The 27,752-nt window shown below is 49.9% G+C and overlaps 1 protein-coding gene across 1 annotated transcript in view; it reads right to left on the bottom strand.

Annotated features, from left to right (window-relative positions):
* CSMD2 (CUB and Sushi multiple domains 2) overlaps nucleotides 1–27,752 on the bottom strand; it is a 689,877-nt gene that overhangs the window by 319,709 nt on the left and 342,416 nt on the right. Inside the window, exons 6-9 of the mRNA XM_015467054.3 lie at nucleotides 24,996–25,108; nucleotides 8,151–8,228; nucleotides 2,939–3,026; nucleotides 2,122–2,246 (exon numbers count right to left, since the gene is read on the bottom strand). Coding sequence (XP_015322540.1) covers nucleotides 2,122–2,246; nucleotides 2,939–3,026; nucleotides 8,151–8,228; nucleotides 24,996–25,108 — 404 coding nt within the window. The remainder of the gene's footprint in view (nucleotides 1–2,121; nucleotides 2,247–2,938; nucleotides 3,027–8,150; nucleotides 8,229–24,995; nucleotides 25,109–27,752) is intronic.

Here is a 27,752-nt window from a genome sequence, read left to right as displayed (position 1 = left end):
CCCCACCCTGGGCTTCTGGGTGTAAACACCCAGCATTGCTAAGAGAACAACCTGCCTCCAGTGAAAAGGTCCTGGGGAGAGATCAGATACCACCACCGCCTGAAGGCATTGCTGTTCTGGCTCCTCAAAAGGAATTTGGAAATGACCGACTGGCAAAGCGTCCCTTGATCCTCAGACTTGATGATTCTGTGCCTGTCTACTCAGCGGGTGTCTCGGTTCCCTGGAAATGGAGTGTTGTGCTATTCAAATTTATTCAAGCATCCATTCAACACATGCTGCTGAGCACCTACTGTGTGCCCAGTCCTATCCCAGGCAGTGAACAAAACAGATGTCCTTGCCCTACAGAGGCATTGCTCGAGCACAAGGATATCTATTTTCTTGTCCAGTACTTCCCAATTCATAAAGTGTTTCCATACCCACAGCTCCATTTGATCTTCACCTTAGTACAAGATGGGTCAGGTAGGAGCCATGAGCTACATTTACAAGTGAAAAAAAATAAGCCCAGGGAAAATAGGGGCTTTGCTGAACTGCCTGTGGCCAGCTGGTGGCAAAGCTGAGAGCAATAACCAAGAACTCTTCTTTGGTTTGAGTTTTTAGAAAAAAAATTAGCTAGGTGGAATTTTTGAAATAACTAAAACCAGTCAGGGTGCAAGGCACACTATTAACTGCGGATCACAGCAACCCCAAAGCTGAGTGACCACGAATACATCTAAGGCTTATTTGAGAGATTTTCATGATGACCTGCTTCCAGAGCTTGTTATCAACACAGCAAAAAAAAAAAAAGAGTGGGTCTCAGCTCCAACTTGCCCATTGCTCAGGGTAGCAGTGATCTAAGTTCTCATCCCAGACCCCATCTTACCCTGCATGGATTTCATTTTCATGCATGTGCCTGGAGAGAGGCAAAGGATCTCCTTCAACTGGAAGGATTAGGAATGCAGTTTGAGCAGGCAGCACACTTTCTCTTCCAAGGGGGTATACAAAGGAGCAACTGTTGTCCGTGTTCACAAACTCTAGAGTGATTCCTTACACCTGCACCCAGAACCCCTGAGTCCTGGTCATGTGTGCAAACAATGAATAAGAGAGATGCATGCAGCGTGGGAAAAGAAAAGCTGTCTAGTGGAGCCCTGGGGGAGGAGGCCAGGGGCTTCTCTACCCTAGAAGCAGCTGCTGTCCTGCCCCAAAGAAGAAATACACTCAGGCCTGCTATTTTAAGATCATGTTGGGGAGGGGGACTTAGCCAGCCCAGTTTTGGTGCTTGCAATTCCTGGGACGGCAAGACCCTTGAGAACAAGATGTTCAGGTGTGGGGCTTGAAGAATCCCACAGAGAGCAGCGTGAGGCCCTGGTGCGTGTTACTCCTGCAGAGATCGGAGGATTCTTTCAGAGGTGAAAGGTCTGCTTATTGCTGAGTATGTGAAAAGAAACAAAGGCACTGAAAGAGAGGTTCAGGATGGCTATGTGCTCTAATGGAGGGATTCCAGATGACATGATACACGCTGACTTCCCTTCGCATCTAGTGTAGCTGTAATGTCTTGGCACAGTGGGCCAGGAGCCTGCTCATGCATGACTGCCTAGACTGTTAGGTCCAGGCGAGGCAGGAACCACGCCTGTCTCCCCCATCTCTGTATCTCCTGCTCCTCTATAGGCCTATAGGGTACAACTGCTAAGTCACTTCAGTCGTGTCCGACTCTGTATAGACCCCATAGACAGCAGCCCACCAGGCTTCCCCATCCCTGGGATTCTCCAGGCAAGAACACTGGAGTGGGTTGCCACTTCCTTCTCCAGTGCATGAAAGTGAAACGTGAAAGTGAAGTCGCTCAGTCGTGTCCGGCTCGTAGCAACCCCATGGACTGCAGCCTACCAGGCTCTCCGTCCATGGGATTTTCCAGGCAGGAGTACTGGAGTGGGGTGCCATTGCCTTCTCCGTTAGGGTACAAAGGAGGTGCTAAATAAATGTGTTGCTCTCATTGGTCAATGGGTGCAGAACCTGGTCCTGGAGAGCAGCGAGAGGGAGTTAAGCCAGTCCAGATGACAGCCAGGACCCTGGTATCAGGAGCTGGGCTCCATCTCCCACGCCCCGCCTGGTTTGTTGGCCAGCCTCCCTTTCCAGGGACCTGCTTACCTCGGCAGACCGGCCTGTGGTCGCTCCAGGCTGCAAACATGTCGCTGACTTTCATACAGGTGATGCGCTTGGACCCTTGCAGGTCATAGCCCTCGTTGCAGGTGAACTGGACACTGGATCCTAACCTGGGAGACAAGGCATGTCCGTGAGCCCCACCCCTAGGCCTCCCAGGCCCATCCCTGAATCCTTCCTAGTTCCATAAAGAGCACCACGCCAAACTTTATTTCTCTCCTGGCCCTTAATCTCTGCTCCACCGTTTATCACTTAAAACCTTCATTAGAAGGAACACCTGCTCTTCATCTCTCTTTTTTTGGACCATTTGCTTTTAGGATTGAGTTAAAAGGTGACTTTGTGAGCAAAACAGCAGTCCTCTGAGATAAACATCAATTAGGACAGCTAGGCGTGGGTGGATGACACCCAGAAATTTTCACGAAACTGGACGATTATGAGAAGATGCGTTGTTAGTTAGAAACTTTACAAAAGGTACCATCTCAGCGCCCTAGGGTCTCTGAGATGATTGGCGGTGTGAGCTGCCTGCTGGCACATCATTACTGATGATGGTGGCCCTTCGTACCCTGGGTATAGGTCTGCCCAGTGACACTGGCAGTCTACAGCCCAACCCTCTCCCTGAAGGTGCGGCAGTATTCCCAAGACTGGACAAGAGAGAATGTTAAAGGTCAAAGCTCTTCTCCAGGAAGTGAGCCTATCCACATGGTCCTCGCTAGTCCACCTCCAGGAAGGCCAGCTCCTGTCTGACCCCCGAGCCAGGCCATCCACCCCCCTTTCTACAATGAGAATGTTTCCAAACAGATCTTACCTGAAATCCGAGCCTAGTCTTTTGCCCCTTTCAGGTATGCCAGGGTCTGGACACATATTATGCCCTTGGGACACACCAACCTGAGTTACTACAAGGCAAAAAAACAGCACATACAGAGATGGGTAATCACAGGAAGGCACCTGCTGGGGCCGTGTCTCAGGATGGGAGGTGGATGCAGAGACAGCAGTAGGGCTGGCTCTGCTCGGGCCTGTGGGGCTGCTGGGATCTACAGGGCTCGGGTTTCCTGAGTGTGCAGATGGGGAGCTGCTTTTGACAAATTCCTTTGGGAGCCAAGTCCAGGTGAAATTCATCAAGAGCATGTGGGCTCAGAGGCACCCCAACCCAACAACCACCCCATCCCCTTGCCCCAGACCAGCGACCAGAGGTGGACAGTCCACAGCCCCCGGTGACCTCCCCCATCCTTCCAACCTGCTGATGGCGACTCTAGATGAGATGAGTCCCCCAACCTTGCCCCCAATGGAGAAATGACTCAAAGAAAGTTAAATAAAAGGTGGATGCGTGGTCAGAAACGGCAAAGAATGTAAGAGAAAGCTGCAGTCTGAAGTTCAAAGCAGAGACTTGAGCTAAAACACGGGAGAGAAACCTGTTGAGAAACCTCTTCCCACCAGACAGTTCTTAACACAAAGTGGTAACCAGAGCATTCCCGACCCAGAGCACTGAGGTCGCACCTGCGGCGGTTCTGGCAGGCACTGCGATGCCCTCACGGTTGCCAACATGTGCGTCCTCTAGGCTAAAGGAGAAGCTTGGTCAAAGGCGGTGGATGCATACAAAAATCAGTTTTCTCCTGTCTCCAGTGGAGAAGGTGGAAACTCTCAGGCCCCTGCAGTTCACTGTTCTTGAGATGCTGCGAGATGAGAACTCCCTTGCACCTCTGGAGTCCTGGCCTTGACAATGACCAGGAACTGGAGTTCCAATCAAGCCCTCACCAACCCCACGATCAACACAACCCCCTCTAGGGTGATGGGGAGTCTGGAGCAATGCTCTCTGAGTTGGTCCATTATCCTCCCACCCACTCAATATCCCATCATATGAGCAATGTGCTCCATCACTCACTCACCCGCTCACTCCTGCACATGGTACACAAGACACATTCAGTGAGCTCCTACTGTATACAAGACCCTTCTTGGATATGGTGGGAGATGTCAATGTCAGATATCAGATATGATCACTTCACTGTCTTCAAGGAGTTCCAAATCCAGTGAAGATACGAACTATGGAAAGAAACTACGGAACCACAGTGGGGAGGCAATGAAAGATGCAGCTACAAGGAAGTTCAGAGAGAGGACCTACCTCATATTCCTGAGAGAAGCATGGAAGGCTGCCTGGAGGAGGTGACATTTAACATGGATCTTCTGAGATAGTAGAATTTAGATACATGCTAACAAAGAAATGGCATTTCAGGCAAACAAATGGGCTTGGGGAGCAAGGTGGAGACATGGAAACAGAATCACAAGTTGTTCGGTGTGCCAGAAAAGGAGGGAGGGTAGTGAATGGCCTGGAAGAGTGAAAGTGAGGTTACAGAGGTCAGACTTTGAAGGAACTTGAGTCTGATCCTAAAGAAGATGGGAAGAGACCTGAGTGGAGAAGGGCATTGTAAGAACTGGGTTGCTCAGGAGGAGGGCAGTTACTGAAAAATGAATTAGGAAGTTTTGTGTTTGTTCAGGTAAAGGACAGCAAGAACCTGATAGAGGATTATGAAGTGATGGGAACATTTGTGGCAAAGAGTCACCAGGGCTCATGGCAGAGTGGGGCATGGGGAGAGGGGCCAGGGGACTTCCTGGCCTGGGAACCTGTGAGGAGGCACATGAGTGATGGAAGTGGGGCAGGGGGAGTTCCACTTCTGACTCATTTAATTTCATTTCAGGCCTGATTTTGAAGCTCATTTTTACAGTTAGAAACCTGTTCAAATCTCCAGGTAGCCCAGGGCATGGCTGGTCAAGGTAACCTTGGCGACTAGACAGACTGCTCAAGCCAGAAACCGGATACCTTCCTGGTTGTGGGTGATGAGCACAAGGCCTCCTGGGCAGCCTCCTTTTCTCCAACATTCCACACTGCCAGGTTAAAGCCAGTCACTCCCACTGGACGCTTGACCCCTGCTCCCATCCCCTTCCCCACCAAACCTCTACTTCCAAAGCTTTTACATCCTCAGCTGAGCTGCATCACCATCCCCTCAGACCAGGACCCTTCAGGCTGGGCTAATACCATGGAAGTGTCATCTCCAAAAGCTGAGCAAGCCCCTGCCTCCTGGAGTCTCCTGTTTTGCAATTAGGGGAAAGCCAAGAGAAAGGATCTTGGATCCCCAGGGGGCAGGAGAGACAGGGGAGCCCTGAGCGGTACTTGCTGTTTCATCTGCTGGCAAGCTGGCCTCACCACCTATCCATCCCTCCTGAGGGCTTCTGAGCTAAGTGCCCACATTCTTTAGGCCCTGTCTCCTCCACCCTGCACACCAGTCACTCTCCTCCCAAAGTCCCTGCTGCCTAGGAATCACACTCTACCTTCCAGCACATTCCAAATGCACTACAGGTTCTTGCCTCCTTCTCACGCCCTCTCGTTCAGTACTGACACCACTCAGCGAGCAGAGCTGAGGCTGACAGATGAGGATGTGGCTGGACGGTAGAGCCGAGGTCACAGTGAAGCCCACCCATAACACCACAACCCCTGACATGTGAAGCAAACCCCCCTGCAACCCCTTTAATCAGCCAGCCCGAAATAAGGCTCAGGTGCCGTGCGGGAAGTTGTGAGCCCAGCTGTGATCAGGGCCCTCCTTTCCCACTGCACCCTCGCCCCCAACCAGTGCTCGCTCTCTTTCTGGGAGGACTGAGCAGGTGACAGCGTCCCTACATGAGCCTTCAAGGCTCCCCAGAAACAAGCAAACCCAAATCCCAGCCACCAGTTTACTGTCCAAATTACAGAGGCAAAAAGCTTTCTCCCCCTTTCCTGAGTTTCAGCCTCTCCTGCCTACTGAAAACCAGCTCCTAGTTCTTGTAGCATGAATTTGTTCTGGGCTACAGAGAGAAAAGATGGGAAGGTGGTCTGTGCCCCGGTCTCTATGATGAGGAAGAAGCCACAACACACTCAGAAAGACAATGCCTCCCACCAAAAGGGAAGGAAGGTGCAGACGCGTGGTGGTGAGAACCAGCGGCTGGGGTTCAGGGTGCCCACAGACTCTCCGATGAAGGCAGTAAGTAGGAGCTAGGAGATGTAGGTGTGGCCCATGCCTCCCCTGAAGTTCAGAACATCTGTCCACAGGGAATCTGGGCAGAACACAAAGGGCCAGAGCCCTGCACACACTCGGGGACCTGCATCCGTGGCAACTCAAGCCACACACCCATCCCTCTCTGAGAGAATCTCAGAAAGGAAAGCAGTACCTTGTTGAGAATAGTATTTTTTTTTTAAGAGCTTTTGCATTATTTTATTAAAATAGTATTTCTTCATCGTTTGGAGGGAGTTTTGGGCACCTCTGAGAACTAATGAAAACCACAGACCCTTCCCTGCCATCCCCAAATGTACCCACAACATCATATGTGATTTCCTTGCGAGTTCATAGACCTCCTGAAGTCCTGGGTCAGGAAGGCCCATCTCAGATCTAACAGCATCCTTAGGCGGAAAGGAGGGTAAAGTTTTGCAGCCCCATTTTGCAGATGTGGAAACCAAGGCGCTAGTTTAGTACCTGGGGTAACACAGTTACCCAAGGACACAACTGGAATAAAAACTTGCTCCCCACATCAGAGCAATTTCCTTAAAGTTTGCCTGTGGACTCAAGGCCTGCCTTGGTTCCTCCGGTCCTCTGTGGCTGAAGAAAGAAAGAGCTTATGCAGGTCCAGCCTGTGTCTCGAGTCTTCCCTGCCAACGCTTGACCTGACCCTCTGTTCCACCCCTCAGGCCCCTAGTCAAGCACAGAAGCAGGGCCTCCTGTCTGCCCTCTGCCACCCAGTCCCCTTGTGGCAGGGTGACCAAACACACTCATATCCAGGGGTGAGGAGTGGTGCCCATCTCCAATTGGAGGACTTGAAAGACTAGAGAAAAGTCAGTCAGGCTCGGTTTCGTCAGGACATTGGGACCAAACTATCTCTCCCCCTGCTCTCTGCCACCAAAGCACGGAGCTCTGGAACCACCCACGGCCGCCCTTCGCCTCTCTCCAGCAAGTACTTCTAGCATCACGGGAAAAATGAGCATGTGGAGGTGAAAGAGAAATGGAGGGGTTCAGCAGGGAGCAGAAGTAGAGAGAAAGAGAGGGGAATGCAGATTGGGTGAAGGGAGAGGAAGGTGGAAGGAAGGAGGACAGTGGAGGTGGAAAGTGAGGGAGAGAGAGAAAGGCATGAGACAAATAGGCAAAGAGAGGGAGGAGGTAGACCAGAAGGCCAGGTTCTGAGGGCCCAAGGGAGGCTCCTTATCTCTACTTCCAGAATGAAAAAGAAGTGTTTCTTGGAAAAATCTGCTCTGCTTTCAAGTCCAGCCTCCTGGAGTGGCCCAGAATCTTCCAGAAAACCTTCCTATGCTCTAGATCAAAAGCCCCCTTAGCACAGGCTCTGATAGGGTTCTTCTGGGGCGACGACATTCCAGACCATTCCCTGGCATTGGACTTCACCCTTTGATCTTTCAAACACCAACAGCAGGAACACGTGCTCAAGGACAGAATCCACCCGGTGTCTAAGCAGAGAGCCCCCAGCACCGCCCCGTCAGCTCAAGACGCCGGACCCCCACCGTCTAGTCCATGCTTTGCCTAGGCAGGTCCACAGACCATGGTGGAAGGTTCTAGGAATTCCCCTCTCTCTCCTTCCCAATCTTGCCTTGGGAGCTGGAATCAGGGCCCTGAAGCCTCCAGTATCCCAGCTGGCATTCACTGACTCCTAGACAAGGAGCCAGAAAAAGGATTGTTTTAGCAGGTGGAAGTGATTCAAAAGGAAAAATAAAGAAAGAAATGTAGCAGTAATGACTCCCTGGACTGTAGTTAGAATGGGAAGTGAGGGAGAAAGAAGAGACGGGAGGGGATGGGAGGAGGAACTTGAGAAGACAAAGGGCAGGCCCCAGGGCTGCTCACTGGCCATGAGGTCAGTGTGCGCATGCGCAGACCAGGGCTGCGGGCAGAGGGGCTGAAGGAACACCGGTTGCAGCATCATCTGGCTTCCCCGCGGTCGCAGCGCCGGCGGGTTTGACCTCAAGCAAGAGGCTCAGCAAGGCGGACACTTACACACAGATGTCTTCTGGCTGTTGTCTTTGCTGGGCATCAGCTTCACGCCTCGAGACTTCAACTCAATTTGCTTCTTGACTAGAAAAGAGGTGAATGAAAGAAAAATCAGGTTAAGTTTTCATCTGGGACTTGGGATAGGTCCTTCTAGAATGGTCCCTCTCTTAGCTTGGGACATTCCATGGTGGGTCACAGTCAGAAGCCTCTCTGTGCAGAGATATGCCAAGGGTAGGGTTCAAGTGCAGCAGGGTCTCAAACATGGAGGAAGAGGTGCTATAGAGGCTGGCACTCTATAGCACCCTGGAGGCAGCCAGGGTGATCTACCAGCAAGTTGGTAGTGAGCATCGACATGGGAGGCCCTGCAGCCTGCCCTCTGTAGCTCTGTTCACCTGATCCAGTCTGACCAATTTCTGAACCAGCCCTGGCCAGGTGTTACATTGGATTAGGTCCCCAAGTTGTCACTCTCGTATCCACACCTGTTGCAATGTGACTTTAGTCCTTCCTGCTAAAGAGGTGGAGTGTATTTCATCACCCCGTGACTTTGGGTTTGGTCATTATGGAGGCCTTAACATGTCCAAAGGCTTGTAGGGTGCCTGACAGATTAGGCGTGCTGACTTGAATCTCAGCCATCACTGGGAGGAGACGTGGCTGGCCCCAGGAGGATGAGAACATGAGAAGCAGAGCCAATCTGCCTGGCCAAGCTCAGCCCATACCGGCCAACCTTGTGGACAGGAGAAGCTGAGCCTGGGAGGTCCCTGGGGATGGTTTCTGGCACAGGTGGTGGCCTGATGGATTGAATTGGTTTTGACAGAATACTGAGTCCAGTCCATAGCTCATCAGGACTTGACCAAATAGCACACAAATAGCCCCAGAGCCAGAACTCCACAATTTCAAAGGTCATTTCTCTGAATCCATTAATTTCCTTTGGGTCTCAGTATCCCTGTGGACCCAAGGCATTCTACTGGTTACCCAGGGCTTTATCCTGTCTCTGATTATATGGCTTGGTTTTCTGCTGAATCCCAGACAACCCCCGCCAGACGGCTCAGCTCTGCTGACTGGTACCAGCAGTGGTAACAACTGCAACTGTCACTTGGTACGTACCAGGCCCTGGACTGAGGACCTTAGAACTTAAATCAGCATCACTGACCTCTCTTTCTCTTGTGCCCATACATGATCTATCAGCAAACTTCCAAATATATCTCCAATGCAGTCTGCACATCTATCTCCCTGGTTCAGATCTCTGAGACTTTTCCTCTTGTTGCCATGGTCCTCCATCATCCACGCTTGCCCCCGTCTAATCTATTCTCAACACGAGATCCAGAGGGATCTTGTTAAAACAGAAGTCAGACCAAATTACATCTCTGCTCAAAACTCTTCAGGGACAACCCAACTCTTCTACAGTAAAAGCCAAAGTCTTTTAAAGGGCCTGCCTGGACTAATCGGCCCTCTCTGAGACCTCTCTGACCCCATCTTCCACCTCCATCACTCTTCTCCAGCTGCAAGCGCCCCTCTGATGTTCCAATAATACAACAGCTGCTTGCTCCAGCCTGCCAGTTCCCTGGAAGGCTCTTCCCCAGATATCTTCATAACTTGCTCCCTTTTCTCCTTGAAGCCTCTGAAGCAAACACTACTTTCTCCTGGAGGCCTTCTTTGACCACTCACTTAAAACTATACCTCCAAACCCATCTTTCCCTATCCCCTTCCCTAAAGATAGGGACTTTATCCCTAACTTTCGATCATATGCATAATTTTCTTAGTGGTTTTTGTCATTCTGTGTTGCAATGTAAGCTCCACGAAGGCAGAGATTTCTATCCGTTTTGTTCATTGCTGTGTCCTCAATGCCTAGAACAGCACCTTGTCCATACTGGGCCCTCAATAATCGTTTCATTTGGTCCTTATGTGTTTAACAACCCTGACTGGTACTTATTATACATACTGGATCAATAATAAAATTGGGGTGCACAGTGGCTTAAGTGACTTACTGTGGGTCACATGGCCAGGAGGTAGCTTTGCTCTTGGTGGGACCTTAGCATCTTCTTATGTGACATGTTCCCAAAGTTATCCTAAGGGCATGGTCAACCTTATTCAGCATCTGCCCCCTCCCCAGCTCAGCCCTTGGAGACTCAGGGATTCACTCTGCACCTGAGATAACATGGCAATACCGGAACTAAAGCCCACAGTGATCAGTGTGCAAAGGGGGCCATCTCCCCGCAGCCCCCACCCCCCTGCTCATCCCTGCTCTGCGTATATTAAAAAGCTCCCCAAAGGTTGGTATCCCAGCTAGCTGCTGTCTAAGCTGACTGCCTGATAAAATTCAGTTACTACCACGGAGTCACCACTTCTCAACATGCATTCAAATTCTTTTTATAAATGTGCATTACTCTCCATGTGTATCCAGCAGGAAAATTTCCAATGAACACTAACGTAGGTCCATTATCAAACAGAGCGTATTAGCAGGGAAACATGCATTATTCAAGCCTAGCTAATAACGGTGCAGCAGGGGAAAAATGTCCTCTGATTCAACATCCCTAAGAAAATAGGAGGGGCTCCCCAGGTGGTGCTAGTGGTAAAGAACCCGCCTGCCAACGCAGGAGATGTAGGAGGCACAGGTTTGATTCCTGGGTGGGGAATCCCCTGGAGGAGGGCATGGCAACCCACTCCAGTATTCTTGCCTGGAGAATCCCATGGACAGAGGAGCCTGGTGGGCTACAGTCCATGGGGGTCACAAAGAGTCGGACACGACTGAGTGACTTAGCATGCATGCACACAGGAGAATAGAAGTGGTCCCAGCCCCGGGCAGAGGTGGGGAGAGGGGTTTTTACAACAAAGGGCAGCCCGTCTCAGGGCAGGTCTGCAGAGATGGCTCAGGGCATTTGGTGAAGGAGGAGGAGGCAAGTCAGTCCTCCCACACCCTTAGTTTCAGGGCCTAGTGTCCCCTGGAGGAGGGGGAGCAGAAGGGAGCCAGAGCCCTGAGGATGCCTTTCCCAGGGCAAACACTGCTTGCCTTGTAGTTTTCCTTGTAGCTGCTGAAGGGGGAGCTTGAGATGCAGGTGGACATGAGGGGTGTCAAAGGGGGAGCCTTCTTCCTCTCTTCTCCAGGTTGCATTGAGAAAGAGGCTCCTGCCCCTTCCCCACCTCCAGGCCCCAGAGGGCAACCTATGTCCATCCTCCCCACTGGTCCTCTCCAAGAAAGACTGTCTAACTTGATACATCAGTGACGCCATCACACCTTGTATCAGGAACTAACTCCACTCTTCCTCTTGTGTGTCTTACTACTCGCCACAGGATGGAGTTTGTTAAAGTGATGGCAAGAACCTGTGAAGAGGAATCTGAAAAGCTGGAGGGAGCTCCTCATACAAACTTTGGGACCCTCTGCCCATTTGAGCCAGGTCTGAGAGGCTGTGTCACTCACACAGTCGGTGGGCCTCCCACCTAAGCTTGGGAAATGCAGGGGCCACAGCTCTGTAGGCAGAGGTTCCTCACACCAACAATACAACCTCTCAGAAAAAGTATGTCCAGGCCCAGCTGGCCCTGGCCCAGACTCTGTGGAGGTGGCGCCTACAGGTGGCCCAAGCCATCGCCAGAACTGATGAATGGGTCAGAAAAGTGACCTGGCTGGGGGATACCCCTCGACAAGATCCACGTCACCAGGGATCTTAGCCTCCAGAAACCACCTCCATATGGTGGGGTCACAGTTTTGGGACAAGCCAAGGGAAGCAGGTACACCCTGAATTATGGACAGCTAATCTATCTCAGCCTGACCAAGTGTGTGGTGGCTGACTGAATGAACTAGCTGGACAGACGAGGGCAGACCTAGTGTGAAGGATCAGAGAACAAGGTGCCCTTCTCTCTAGGTCTCCACTGCTGACGGACCAAATCAAAACCCAAAGGCCAAACAGCAAGGACCTGGAGAATTTCTGGGGTGCATTTGGTCTTGTTTGAACAGTCATTCATTATAGCGCCCACTAGTGTATCACCTATGACATTACATTGAAGCACTGGTCTCCAGAGGATTCTGTCATCATTGGTGAAACAGAGAGAAAGTGAGCCTGGGGCCGGCTCCTTGGTCCCAGCAACACTTGAATGCACAGCCCCAGTGCACATGTACATGCCACACATCCATGTATATCCGTCTACAACCAGCGTACCCATGAGAACATCTCTGTGCCCCTGTGTATGCATGGCTGCAAACATTCACATACAAATATAATTCACACTTATACCTGTGTTTGTACTGTAAGTGAACAGAGTCCGGACTCCCAGGAGTAAAGTGCTGGCTTTAACTGGTTGATGGAAATCTTAGTAGGTACATCCATCTCCTCTGAATGATAATGACTGCAGGAGACTGCCAGGCTGCTCCATTCATCCTTTATATTCTGCTTAATTACTAGACATTTTTCCCGCTGTTGTAAAGGTTAGCGGGACACATGGTACATATTTAGCTCGAAGAATCTGGCAATACAAATGCCTCTCTAGTCTGCAGCATCAGTTATTGGGCTGAACTAGAGGAAGACAAGGACCTGCTGGGGAAGGAGACAGGGGAGGGCGGCCTAATCTGCCACCATGGCTCTAGGAACCAAGAAGTACATGGAATATGTGGCTCCTCATTCCAGTGCACTCAGACTTCCCTGCACAACAGTGAGCCCCTGCACTCACCTGACCACTCGCCTTTCCCCAGCACCTGGCTGTCCTGCTGGCTGGCCCATCCCTTCATCCACACTAAATCCAGCCCATTCAACCTCAGAAAATCTCTCCAATGTGTAGCCTTCTATCTTCTAAGCCACTCCTGCCCTAAATACATCCTTTTCTGCTTGGTTTTTGTTCACTGAGTCACTGTCTCTAGCCCATCTTAAAAAAGGTTACTTAAAGATGGAAATCTGAGACTCCCCTGGTGGTCCAGTGGCTAAGACTTTGCACTCTCAACGCAGGGGACCTGGGTTCGATTCCTAGTCGGGGAACTAGATCCCACATGCAACAACTAAGAGTTCCCACACTTCAGCTAAAGCTCCTGTGTGCTGCAACTAAGAGCCAGCAGAGCCAAATAAATAAAAAAAACAAATATTAAAAAAAAAATGTGGCCTGCCGACAGGCCATAATTTAAAAAAAAAAAGTGGAAATCTGATCACCACTTTGGAAACTTGGGTGTGCATGCTGTGTTCGACCTCTCCCTTCTCATGGAGGGCCTGCCTCGCTGCCTGGCCACCAGCGCCCTGCAAAAATGCTTTCAGTACTCACTGTCCTTTGCTAGACAAAGCCAGGGTCTGGCACACTGGCTCTTCATCTCACGGAGATTCATGCCAAAGATACAAAATTCGGTGAAGATGCCTAAGGCCTAATCCTTCAAGGTGTAGACCTCCTAGCAGATGGGGAAATCCTTACTATGAAGAAGAGCAGGGGCAAGAAGAATGATTACAGAACAGGGCTGGGGACGCCTCAAAGTAACAAAAGATAAGGTATCTGTTGCCAGGTCAACTGACTTAAAGGATAAATATGAAACACATCACATCGCATCAGATGTGATCGGGATGCTGCCAACACACAAATGAAGAAGCTGGGGTGGCACCACCAGTGAGAGTGCATTGGCACGCTTGACTGCTGTGGAAGGCTTTGGGATTAGCAAAGGTACCAATCCGGTGGAAATCAGGAAAAGTGTGATGCTGCGTGTGGACACTGTAACTGTTGAGCTAAAGAAGCAGCCCAAACCCGTGATAAACCCTACAGAGACTGCTCCATTTGCCACAATTTCTACAAATGGAGAGAGAGACCAGCAGCAGGATTTCTGATGTAACCACAGAGGTTCAAAGGGTATGCTTACAATAGAGGACAGGAAAACACTGAATGCTGAATTAGGAATTGAAGGCACAAGAATTAAGATTACCTATCTCCTGACTTGACTAATACATCAAAAGCTAAGAAACGGGGCTTCCAGGATACTGGTGGTTTCCAATGTCCAGTCCATCATGTTCACTTTGGAAACTGCCAATGCCCAGTGAGTCTTTGGTTGTAATTACTGAAAATGCTCTTGGTACACTCATTTGAAATAGGATGAAAGTTGACTTTGGGGTTATAACAGCCCAAGCTCCATGCTGGGCTGGCCATCAATGAATGCCTTGCAGAAATGCTTTCAGTACTCACTGTCTTTTGCTAGACCAAGCCAGGGTCTGGCACATTGGCTCTTCATCTCACCAAGATTAATGCCAAAGATACAAAATTTGGTGAAGATGCAAGTGAACTCTTATTTGGTACATGTGGGATCTAGTTCCCTGACTAGGGATCGAACCCAGGCCCTCAGCATTGAGTGTAGAGTCTTAGCACTGGACCACCAGGGGAGTACCAGATTTCCATTTTTAAGTAATGAAGATCATGGCATCCGGTCCCATCACTTCATGGCAAATAGATGAGGAAACAATGGAAACAGTGACAGACTTTATTTTCTTGAGCTCCAAAATCACTGCAGATGGTGACTGCAGCTGTGAAATTAAAAGCCACTTGCTTCTTGGAAGAAAAGCTATGACCAACCTAGACAGCATATTAAAAAGCAAGACATTACTTTGCCAACAAAGAAAGATCCATCTAGTCAAAGCTATGGTTTTTCCAGTAGCCATATATGGATGTGAGAGTTGGACCATAAAGAAAGCTGAGCACTGAAGAATTGATGCTTTTGAAATGTGGTGTTGAAGAAGACTCTTGTGAGTCCCTTGGATAGCAAGGAGATCAAACCAGTCAATCTTAAGGAATTCATCCTAAATATTCATTGGAAGGACTGATGCTGAAGCAGAAGCTCCAATACTTTGGCCACCCGATGTGAATAACTGACTCATTTGAAAAGACCCTGATGCTGGGAAAGATTGAAGGCAGGGGGAAAACAGAGGATGAGATGGTTGGATGGTATCATTGACTCAATGGGCATGAGTTTAAGCGAGCTCCAGAAGTTAGTGATGGATAGGGGGGTTGCTAAGAGTCGGACACAACTGAGCGACTTCACTTTCACTTTTCACTTGCATGTACTGGAGGAGGAAATGGCAACCCACTCCAGTGTTCTTTCCTGGAGAATCCCAGGGACCAGTAAGCCTGGTGGGCTGCCATCTATAGGGTCGCACGGAATTGGACACGACTGAAGCGACTTAGCAGCAGCAGCAGCAGCAGGGTAGCCTGGCATGCTGCAGTCCATGGGGTCACAAAGAGTTGGACTTGACTGAGCGACTGAATTGAACTGAACCGAAGCTCCAAGGTTTGGTGTCATGGAATGAACCCAACAAAGCTGCTGCTACTGATGGTGCAGTATTTGGAAAAGTGAGCTGAACCCTCAGTCTTTAAGATGTTTTGCTTCATGACCTAGGAAACGGTGGAGAGGTTATTGTGACCAAAGGTGATGCCACATTCTTGCAAGGAAAGGGTAGCAATATTCAAAGTGAGAAACACATTTAAAGAGTCACTGAGCATTTAGAATGTTACTATTAGTGACCAGGAAAAAGAAAAACGAAGTGAACATCTGGCAAAACTTCAGATGGAGTAACTCTGCTGAAGATTGCTGGAACGAGTGACGTGGAAGAGGATGAAAATAGTCCCAGATGCTCTGATGCTGCAAGAGCTGCTGTTGACAAAGGCATCACCTGCGTGCTTTGCTTCAGTGTATTCCAGGCTTGGATTCACTGCTCCGGCTAAATGAAGAGCAAAAAACTGGTATCGAAATCATAAAAGATCCCTCACTGCTAAGAATGCAGGTGCTGAAGGATAATGGCTAGTTGAGAAATTTTTGCAGATTCCCTCCCAAGCTGGGTGATTTTTAAAATATGGTGGGAAAGGAATCATCAACCCAACTTAGATTGTAAGTAGTGCTCTGTTGGGAGCTGCCGGTTCAGTTTCTTGGTTAACACGCAAAACTCACCATGCTGCTGGAACTCCTAAAGTAGAGAAGGACTCTGGCATAGTAGAAGGGGGATGGCCAGGGGTGGCCCATGGTTTATGGCTGGCAGTGTAAGAGGGGGCATGTTCTAATTCCTAGGGGAGTGCTTTGTTATTTTTAAAAAATTTTTATTTTATATTGGAGGATAATTAACAATGTTATGTTAGTTTCAGGTGTACAGCACAGTGACTGTTACACACACACGTGTCTAACCCTAACCCTAACCCTATTTTGTAGCACAGGGAACCCTGCTCAATACTCTATAATAAGATAAATGGGAAAAGAACTTGAAAAAGAATAGATAAATGCTTCGCTATTAATAATGGGCTGTGCAGCCATCTTCATGAGTAACTTCCCAGAAGTCAGCTGGAGGAGATGACCAGAAGACGGATGTTTAAGGGAATCACTATGGCCATGGGTTATCGCTTTTAGTCGCCTTTGTGATGCTGTCGTTTCTCCCTGGAACATCCGTTCTCCTCTTCCCTTCTTGGCTCCATCTCGCTCAGAGGTTACCTTCTCTCTGTCTCTGTGTCTCAGGGAGAAGTCAGTGGCCTCTCCAGGCTTCACCTGGACCTCTGCTGAAACCCTCATTACATGGCCCCATCAGATCTGGTTCTAGCAATTTGCCGCATGGGCTCCTATGTCTGCATCCTGCGGCAGACACAGAGCCAGGCACACAGAAGGTTTCCAAAGAGTTTGATGACTGAGCGGATGAATGACCCACTGTTAGCAGAATTTGTGCTTTGAATTCATTTCTGGAAAAAGGAAGTGGTGACACTTGAAGCCTGGTAAGGTGAGGGGGTGTCGCACATGTGTTCACACTCACTTTTCAGTTTAGGCTCACTATTGATTGAACTCAGGAGCTTGGCCTTGTGAGTACTCAGCCCCTGGGATCCTGAGATTCATGCTGAGAACCCCAGAAGCCTAAACTTGGAAATGAGGCCGCTAAGGGTCCGGCAGCAGTTCAGAGGGCCGAAAAGAATAGAGCAAATAAGTCGGAGCTTGGACCACGGGGTGCCTGAGGCACTGGCCTGGGACTGTGGATCAGTCACAGGCAAAAACTCAGTGTGTTCATGTGAAAATCAGAAGCTTCAGCTTGTTACCATAAAAAGCCTCCAGCATCTCAGTAAATGCCAATTGTTCTCAAATGGAAATGTTTCTTGGGCAGACAACTGAGACTCAGCACGGGCCTTCTAGAGAGCAGAAAATCTTCCAATCTCGAAGTCACTAGGGTGGACTTGAGAGAGGCAGTGGGAGGGGCAGCAGGGCCAGGCTAAGGTCTGGATGCAGGGAGGGACAGTCACTTGAGGATTATCATCAGGTCAGAGCAGCAGCAAGGGGGACACGTGTGAAAGGAGCCAGAGCCGCCAGCTCGCTCTCATTGCTCGAGCGTTTCCCATAGAACAGGGGTCAAGGTGATGGATAGGGTAGGAAGCTTCAAGTTCCCATTTTAAGAGTGCCTGCCAAGTGTCAGACTTTTCACCAGGAGCTCCTTTAACTTCTAGTCGCCTTGTGGGGTTAAAGTGACTGCTCCCTCTTCAGATGAGGAACACAACAGTGAAGGGGGTCACCTTTCCTCCAGGGTAGCCCCTCACCCCTTGTGATCAGTGGCCACTGGGGGCATTTAAGAAAGGCTCTTCTCACTGTCATTCCTTGTAGACTTAAAAAAAGAAAACCAAAAACAGAACAACCAAGGAAACAATGAGAAGGACTGGAAATATTCTTCACCTGGAGACAGAGGGTTTGAAGACACAATCTCAGTGCTCTTCCAGAACAGGAAGGAATTTTATAGAACCTCAACTCTTGGGCTTTAGGTAGAGGAACTTATTCTAACCTGCTTAGGTACATGCCTGCTACAAATGGATCAAAGAGGGACTGCTCTAGGTGAAGTTGGGGTGGAAATTCCACCTGCTCAGCCCTTTGCAAAACAGCTGCTAACCCCATGGTATCCAAGGAACCCACTTGGAAAGCCCATTCTTTTGACCCACTTCTCTTCTGTTACATGCATGGGAGGATTCATGCCTTAAGATGGGATTGGTGACCTCAGCCTCTACTTTGCCTGGAAGCTTTTATATCTTTTTCTCTAGCCAAGACCCTTCTCTGAGCTACAGATTGACAGAAGAGACAACTGTCTATCAGATCATCCCCCAAACCCTGGCATCCCACACTACCTCAGAATCAATGCATCCCAAGCAAACTCCACCCCTATCTGCCTCTGCCAGGGACTGTCTTGGTTAATACTGTCATTTATTTTACTCACTTATTCAAGCTAAAAACCTAAGATTCATCTCTGACTCCCTTTCCCCCATCCCCTCTCACTCCCAAACCTGACACGTACTGAGCCCAGGGTGGTTGATCACAGAAGGATCTCTTCTGGTCTATGTCCCTTTCTCCATCTCCTACTGTTTTTGCCTAAACTCTGGATCTTCACTGTCATCATTAAAAAACAATTTTTTTTGGCCATGCCATGAGGCACGCAGGATCTTAGTTCCCCTTTCAGGGTTTGAACTTGTTCCCCCTGCATTGGGAGTGCAGTCTTCACCACTGGACCACCAGGTAAGTCCTTGTCAACTTCTCATCCTCCAAAAACGCGTATCTGTCTCCCATTATTTTCATTCTAGAACAAAGATTTTTAGGAAATGAAAATGTGATCATGTCTCTGCTCTTGTTAAAACTTCTGATCAACCTCTCACCACTATGGGGGGCTTCCCCCCATAGAGGTAAAGAATCCGCCTGCCAATGTAGGAAATTCAAGAGAAGTGGGTTTGATCCCTGGGCCTGGAAGATACCCTGGAGAAGGAAACGGCAACCCACTCCAGTATTCTTGTCTGGAAAATCCCATGGATGGAGGAGCCTGGCGGGCTACAGTCCATGGGTTCGCACAGAGTTGTACACAACCGAACGCTGAGCACAGCACAAGCTCCACTCTGGGGTGAAGCCCAGCTTTACGGCAGCTTTTAATGACATGATGTGACTGCCTACCTCACTTTCCAGCCTCATAACTCTAGCTGCCCATCGCAGCTCGTGACTGCAGACTTCACTCTGGGTCAGCAAATGTTTTCTGTAAAATGCCTCATCTCAGTTGCAAACTGCCCGACTCCAGCAGGGCTCAAGCAGTCATAGAAAATTTGTCTATTAATGAGCGTAGCTGAGTTCCAATAACCTTTCATTTATGGATGCTAAAATTTGAATTTCATATAATTTTCATGTGTTATGAAATGTTCTTCAACTCTTTATTTTTTTCTTCAACTATTTAAAAATGTGAGCACTCCCCTGGTGGTCCAGTGGTTCCAATACATGCTTCCAATACATGCTCCATGCTTCCAAAACAGGGAGTGTGGGTTTGATCGCTGGGTCAGGGAACTAGGATCCTGTGTGCCATGTGGTATGGCCAGATTCAAAAAAAAAAAAATTAAAATAAAAAGAAGTGTAAAACCCACTTTTCCCTTGAAGACCACATGAAAACAAGCAGAGAGCTGAGCCTGGCCTGCAGGCTGTAGTTCGCTGACCTGTGCTATAGACACACACAGGTATCTGTGGTTCCATAGACTTAGCACTTTCGCGTTGTCTTGTTTGAGCTCTACCTGGAAGGCTTCTTCCCATTGTCTGTCTGGCCTCTTTTTGAGACTCACCCTGAAGTCTGGCTTTCCTTAAGTGTCTCCAACAACATGAATTGCTCCTTCATCCACTCCCAGAACCTTTCATCAGGCCTCGATTATAGCTCTTCTCTTACGGCACAGAAGTGACAGACTCGTGTCTGCTCCTCTCTTTAACCTGCTCTGTTTGACAGCAGAGACTGGTCTGGTCATGTGGGTCTTTTGGGTAATATCAAAAGGGACACATTTCTCAAAAATGAAATACAACTGCCCACCTTCCGACAGTCAGCTCCAGGCAGCACCAGCCTAGAACTCAGACCCTCTGCTACCACATGGTTTTGGTCAGAATTGTTTGTGGCCATGAACAGCCCTAAATTCTAATGGGACTGAGACAAGAAGGAAATGCGCTGTGTTGTAGGTTCTATTCAGCTGCTCAGTCATGTCCGACTCTTTGCGACCCCAAACTGCAGCACACCAGGCCTCCCTGTCCATCACCAACTCCCAGAGTTCACACAAACTCATGTCCATTGAGTCGGTGACGCCATCCAGCCATCTCATCCTCTGTCATCCCCTTCTCCTCCTGCCCCCAATCCCTCCCAGCATCAGAGTCTTTTCCAATGAGTAACTCTTCGCATGAGGTAGCCAAAGTACTGGAGTTTCAGCTTTAGCATTAGTCCTTCCAATGAACACCCAGGACTGATCTCCTTTAGAATGGACTGGTTGGACCTCCTTGCAGTCCAAGGGACTCTCAAGAGTCTTCTCCAACACCACAGTTCAAAAGCATCAATTCTTCAGTTACATTTATTTATTTTAATTTTCTTGTTTGTTTCTCTGGGACAAAACCTCCACTGATAACAGGAGTTGGGAATTACTGGCTCTGAAGTGCCCTCCCTCCCTTGAGATTCCAAGGCCATAAAGTGGAGCACGGGTGAAGCTGGTCACGTGTGAATGACTCCCTAGGCGCATTCTCCTCTGCCCTGTCCTGTGACCCGGAGCTGGACCTCTGTGGACAGCTGGAGAACAAGGAAGCCTGCCAGTCCAACTGGCCCACCTCCTAGGGCACACAGCAGAACAGGGCAGGCCCTCTGTTCCCTTGTTCCTGGTTTCCTGTTGGGTTGGCAGATGGGAAGCACAGCAGATGTGCTGGAGAGAAGGGCAAGATCTGGTTAGTGATTCCTGGGGTCCCCTCCTGCATGGTTATAGATTCCCAGCACCCCTCCTGCCCTAGAGGTTGGCAGGGGTCAGCCTCCTCAGTTCTGCCAGGCAGCCCCTCTTCAATGGCTCCAGCTCCTGCTCCCCCTTCCCTGGCCCTTCCCCTAGTGTGGTAAAGGCCTCTCAGCTGCTTATTCCCTGGGACCTCATCATTGCTCTGGGTTCCTTTAATCTCACCCTCCTCTTTGTAGTTGGACCCGTCACTAAACCTTCTTCAGGTACAGCCACGCAGGAAGTATGCTCCTGTCTCCTCCTAGACCCCTGACCGAAACCTACCTCTGCTATTCTCTGGGACTGAATTTACAAGCAGCAAAACTTAGAATGTTCTTTAGTGGTTCCAAAGTTTTTGTCCCTTTAGAGCAGTGGTTCTCAACTGGGGGTGATTTTGTGCTCGGGGGACACTTGGCAGAGTCTAGAGACTTTATGGTTGTCATAACTGTGTGTGTGTGTGTGTGTGTGTGTGTGCGCGTTTGTGTATATACGCACACGTGTGGGTGCTGCTGGCATCTAGCATCTTGTGGGTAGAGGCCAGGGATGCTATACTGCCTGCAGTGCCTGAGGCAGCCCCTACCGGAGGGAATTATGCCGGCTACAGCGTCCACAGTGCAGAGGCTGAGAAACCCTGCTTTATAAAGTTGTCAGTTAAGTCTCCAAATGATTGCTGTGGACCCTTGCACTATGTACTCACAGTCTGGAAAACACTAGAGAAAGCTCCCAGGGGAGAACCATGTATTAACACAAGTGGTACACACCACAGTCTATTCACATGCCAGATCCAGATGAGCTTGGCTGGCGTTCAGACCTGGGCACCAACACTCTGTGGCTGAGACCTAGAGCCACCACGGGACCCTCTCTGCAGCTCTCAGTACTCATCTGTAAGATGGGCTAATAGTACCTGCTTCACACAGCTGCTGTTAGAACTGAATGAACTAATATCTATGAATGCCAAGTCCTTGAAACACTGGTACACTGGTGCACACCAGCGTGCAAATCCTGTTCTGGGCTGTGCTGTGGGAGTATAAGGGAGGACAGAGAGAGGACAAGAAAGAGCCTACTTTTGAGAAGTTTGTAACTAACACCATTTTTCAGATTGTGGGTTGTTCCTTGCTACAGACTTGTGAAATCGATTTAAAAGTTGCAACTAATACTAAAAATTGGAAAAGAAATTTTCAGGGTGCATCATACTTACTAAGGGTAAATAGCACTTGGTGACATTTTCCTTTTAGGTCTACAGACATATATGTGTGTCCAGGTTGTAATGGAAAAAATGTATTTTTTTAATGGTGGGATGAGATTAACAAAACAAAGTTTAAAAGCTACCAGTCAAATAAGAAAAGTGAGGCAACCATAGCCCCAAAGGAGAAGGCCTTGTGATTTTGCAGAAAACCTCACATAGGCCTGTGAATGAATTTGAGCTTCATCACTGATATGCTAAAAAACAGAGACATCACTTTGCCGACAAAGGTCTGCATAGTCAAAGCTATGGTTTTTTCAATAGTCATGTATGGATGAGGGAGTTGGACCATCATGAAGGCTGAGTGCCCAAGAACTGATGCTTTTGAACTGTGGTGCTGGAGAAGACTCTTGAGAGTCCCTTAAACAGCAAGGAGATCAAGCCAGTCAACCCTAAAGGAAGTCAACCCTGAATATTCATTGGAAGGACTGATGCTGAAGCTGAAGCTCCAATACTTTGGCCACCTGATGTGAAGGGCTGACTCATTGCAAAAGACCCTGATGCTGGGGAAGACTGAGGGCAGGAAGAGAAGGGGATGACAGAGGATGAGATGGTTGGATGGCATCATTGACTCAATGGCCATGAGTTTGAGTAGGCTCCAGGAGTTGGTGAAGGACAGGGAAGCCTGGCATGCTGCGGGCCATGGGGTCACAGAAAGTCAGACACGACTGAGCGACTGAACAACAACAATTCATAGTCTGTGTAATCTGTGTGTGTTTGGTGATGTACACAAGCTCTCTGAGCCTCAGCTTCCTTTTGAGATACGGGAATTAAAAAACATATCCACGACTGTGCTGAGGGGAGGATTAAACCTCATACAGGGCCTGGTGCAGGCCTGGTGCATGGCAGGCGCGCAATGGATGTGTGATCCTGACCTTCTCGAGACTTCCTGATTGGTGTTCTCGTTGCCTGTTGTCTGGCAGCAAACCCTAATCTATGACCACAGCACATGGGCCCTCAGAAACTTGACTTATATAAGAAACACCTGTAACCTCTTTAATCAGATGAAACAATGACGTTCATTTCTGCTTCTCTGTTTTGGAAAACATGCCAGGAAGAGCCAAAGAGGTGCTTCACTCCCACAAAGGCCCAACCTCAGGTGCAGAAAAAAAAAATGTCTTGAAGAAAGTCCTCGGAGCCAGGGTTTGTGAAGCTTGTCAAAGTTGGTTTCCTGTTCATTTTTTAAAAATAATTTCAAGGGAGTCCTGCTACCCAAGGCTAAGGATGAAGCTGTGCATAAAAGATTCAGTTTCTAGAGCTCATGTTTCTGCTCCCAATGCTGCTTTTATCCCAGTTCCCAGCCGGAAAGCCTGGCCCTGGGGGCCCCCGTCCTGCCAGTGCCACGTCTGGGGGGGGGGGGGCAGGGTGCTCAGTGTTCAGGCCGAAGCCTCAGAGCCTCCGAGGTGGGCATGGAAAGACAGGCTGCCCTGCTCCTCCCCAGGAGTTGGGGCCCTCTCCTAACGGTGGTGTGGCCTTCATCACAGCACCCTCTTCCGTCAGGCCTGTGTCCTATGCACGCTGATTGATACACGTACTCTCTCATTCCCAATACAGCCCACTCTTTATTCCCCAGGGCCTCTCACAGGGCCTCTGCTTAATAGGTGGGCAATACAAATTCACCCTGAATCTATCAGAACCAACTTCCATTTGTAATTGGTCATTTTTGTTGTTTAGTCAGTACGTTGTGTCCGACTCTCTTGGGACCCCTTGGACTGTAGCCCACCAGGCTCCTCTGTCCATGGGATTTCCCAGGCAAGAATACTGGAGTGGCTTGCCATTTCCCCCTTCGGGGGATCTTCCCTACCCAGGGATAGAACCTGCGACTCCTACACTGGCAGGCGGATTCCTTACCACTGAGCCACCAGTGTGCATGCATGCTAAGCTGTTTTAGTAGTATCCCACTCTTTGCGACCCTGTGGACTGTAGCCTTCCAGGTTTCTCTGTCCTTGAGATTATCCAGGCAAGAATACTGGAGTGGGTTGCCATGCCCTCCTCCAGGGGATCTTCCCGATCCAGGGATCAAACTCGAGTCTGGGAAGCCCATAACTGGTGAGAGCAATGGGTTAATGAGCAAGTTTGAAACCAATCCTTACTGTTTGTCTCCATGGATAAATTCTCTGTACTTGGGACAAACTCAAGGTTGAAAAGGAAGGTTGTCATCTACACCTACCATCCACCGGACTTTGGGATCTCCTCCAGGTGTGGAGGACTCCCCACCTTAGGATTAATGCACTTCTTTTCATGGGCAGCTCTCCTCTTGGAGTTAGGAAATTCATCATGGATGGAGCAGAAATCTGCTCACCTGCAGTTTCCACCTGCCATTTTGGGTCTGATGTCTTGCCCCCAGAGAGCTCTTCCCAGATTTGCGCATCTAAGCTGGAGAGCTCCCTAAAGTCTCACCTGTCGTTTGTCAAACATTTGTGTTCCACACGAAATGAATGAGAGGTCAGACATGGGCAGCTCTCCTACTTTACTCTAGCTAAACTCTGCCAGTAGGAGGGTGGGCTCTGGATTTGAGGGGCAGACGCTCAGATAGCCTTGGGAAACTGGCTTAATTTCTCTGAGCCTCAGCTCCCTTGTCCATCAAATGGAGATGGTGACAGTCTTTGCTTCACAGGGTAATGACAAAGATTAAGTGAGACGATGCTGAAGCGCCAAGCACAGTGCCCGGCTCTCAGGAGGCCCCTGGTATATACTATTAAGATTCCACTGGTCTGAAGAGGGGCAGCTCAGGGCACACAATTCTACACAATTCAAGAAATGTCCTCCCTTGGGCAACAGACCACAGTGGCAGATGCAGAGATGCTGAAACGCAGACCTCTGGGTCTGCAAATAAGAGCAGGACAACAGTGGCAAGTACACCCAGTCTGAGGACATCTCTGCCGCCCGGCCCTACCTACCTTGGTACTGGGCGCTGAAGCCACGCTGGCGGTGGTTGCCATCCGATGTGAAGTGCAGCCGTAGCCAGTTCTTGCTGCTGATGACGGGGGCTGGGAGGCTGGCTCCAGTGAACCTGTGGGGACAGGAAGTAGGGGAGGGGGATGTGAGGGACCACAGCTGGTTGAGACTGGGCACCCGGGAGTCTCTCCACTGCCCACGTGTGCTGGGGCCTCTGCCCCAGCAGAAGGGAGGGCCACGCTGCCCCAGCCGCCCTCCAGCAAGGAGCCTGGGACCTGGGTGTCTTGAGCTGGCTCCTCCTGGGGTTCTTTCCACTGCTGAGAGGCTGAGCACATCTGCTTTGTTGCTTAGTCATGTCTGACTCTTTGAGACCCCATGGACTGTAGCCCACCAGGCCCCTCTGTCCTTGGGATTTCCCAGGCAAGAATACTGGAGCAGGTAACCATTCCCTTCTTCAGGGGATTTTCCCAAGCCAGGGATCAAATCCGATCTCCTGCATTGCAGGCAGATTCTTTACCACCTGAGCCACCAGGGAGATGCTGAGAGGAGGGGGCCATGCTTCAGGGCAGGAGCAGAGGACTCTTTCTCCCAGTGAGGTCTGGCCACCCTGGAGAGAGACCCAGCCCTGCAAGCAGAGGCCCACTGCCCCTCTGCCCAGCAGATGCCCACACACCTACCTCCAGCAGAGCTCCAGATGCCCCACAAAGATCCAGCCCCGGACAGAGGACCAGCCCCAGCTCTCTAACAGAGGTTCAGCCCCTGCCCCCACCATTCCCCCCGCACTCAGGGGCAGAGGTTCAGCCACCCCAAGCAAGCCCCTCGGGGCCTCAGAGAAGTCAGGAGAAAGGGCTCAGGCAGCCACTGTGTGCAGCACGCCCTTCCCAGGTGTGAGGGCCCATTTCGGGGTCACTCACTAAGCCCTGGGTCTCCTCTGCCTCCCGCTCCATCCCTGCTGCCTCCACAAGAGGGCTGGCCCCTACCCCTCACTACCCTTCCTGCTTCTAGGCTGCCTCTCCTCCCTTAACTTAGCCTCCTCCGAGTTCTAGCCAGTCTGGCTCAGTGGGTCAACACCAGCATATGCCCCCCTGCCGCCAGTCACTGCCCTAGCCTTCTGCCCAGCTGCATCCTGGGCCAGCTTTTACATCAATCAGATCTTTCCTCCTAGAGTTGCTCAGAGCTCAAGAACCTCTGTGGCTCCCCAGTGTCCACACAAGACTGGCCTTCCAAACTTCCTATCCTGTCTCCTTCTTGAAAGGGCCTCTGCTCACCACGGGAGGGTCCTCTCCCCTCGCCACACTCAGGCTAAGCCCCCAATGCCCCTCCTCTTTCTGCTCATCCCCCCCGCCACCCTGCACCCTGGGAGCACCCTCTTCTCTCCTGGACCCCACAGCCTCCAGCAGCCAAGAACCAGTATCTTCCTGCTCCTCCTCTCTGTGTCTGAATCAGGGACCAAACCTCCTGACGCGTCCCCTTTGGTACCATCCATCCTGCCCTGCCCGGACACCCTGATCACACCTAAGCATTCCAAGCTTTCTCCTTTCCCATGTCTTTGCTCTTTCATTATTATTATTTATTTGGCTGTGTTGAGTCTCAGCTGCAGCATGCAAGACCTTCATTGAGTCATAAGGGAACTTTCCTTGTGGCATGTGTGGGTTTAGAGTTGCCCCGAGGCATGTGGGACCTTAGTTCCCTGACCAAGGAGGAACCCACGTCCCCTGCACTGGAAGGTGGATTCTTAACCACTGGACCAGCAGGGAATTCCCATGCATTTGCCTTTTCTGCCTGGAATATACCCACGAGTAACCCTCTCCCCTGCACCCACCGTGTCACCCAAGATGATTTTGCTGCTGCTGCTGCTAAGTCGCTTCAGTCGTGTCCGACTCTGTGCGACCCCATAGATGGCAGCCCACCAGGCTCCCCCATCCCTGGAATTCTCTAGGCAAGAATACTGGAGTGGGTTGCCATTTCCTTCTCCAATTCATGAAAGTGAAAAGTCAAAGTGAAGTCGCTCAGTTGTATCCGACTCTTTGGGGCACCTGCAAATATCACGTCCCCACCCAGGAAGGGCTCTCCTACTCTCCTGGGTTCTGAAACCACACAGATTTGGGTTCAGATCCAGGCTTCACCACTTCCAATCAGTGTGATCAGTTACTCCATCTTTCTGAAGATGGAATGATAACACCAGCCTGGAGAGTCCATGGGAATAAGTGAGGGGACTTCCGCGTATAGGACCTAGCCCAGTATCAGGCACGTATTAACTCAATAAACATAATTCCCTTTTCCCTCCTCTGTGATGCCACAGCAAGTTGCTCAGATTTTAATTCATTTATCCAGGTGTGTGTCTCCCTAGGAAGATGCCTCCAAGAGGGCAGTGAAGATAGGTGGGTGGGTGGGTAGAGCAGAGGGGCGGGGAGCTGGGGCTCTGGAGGGATCGGCTGTATTATCTTATGAAAATTACTTACATTCTCTGTGACTTTATCTGTAAAATGAGGATAATAATCCCTCCCTGAAAGGGTTGCGAGGACTGAATGAGATAATACACAAAAAAGACTAGCACCGTCTCTAGCAAATAGAAAGCTCTCGGTAAGTGGCAGCTGCTGTTTATTCTCCATCATCTTTGTTCTTCATCTTTGTCCTGAGCACCTAACAAAATGCCTGACACGAGCAGGTGTGTCAGGATTCCCGCAGAAAACAGGTGGCTCAGTCATCTGAGATAATTCTGGGTGAATGAATGTGCTCTTCACCATCGGGGATGGGGC

This window comes from Bos taurus, chromosome 3 (assembly GCF_002263795.3).
Source record: "Bos taurus isolate L1 Dominette 01449 registration number 42190680 breed Hereford chromosome 3, ARS-UCD2.0, whole genome shotgun sequence".
In the NCBI taxonomy this organism is placed as follows: Eukaryota; Metazoa; Chordata; class Mammalia; order Artiodactyla; family Bovidae; genus Bos; species Bos taurus.
This window is presented reverse-complemented; position numbering and strand designations above follow the sequence as displayed.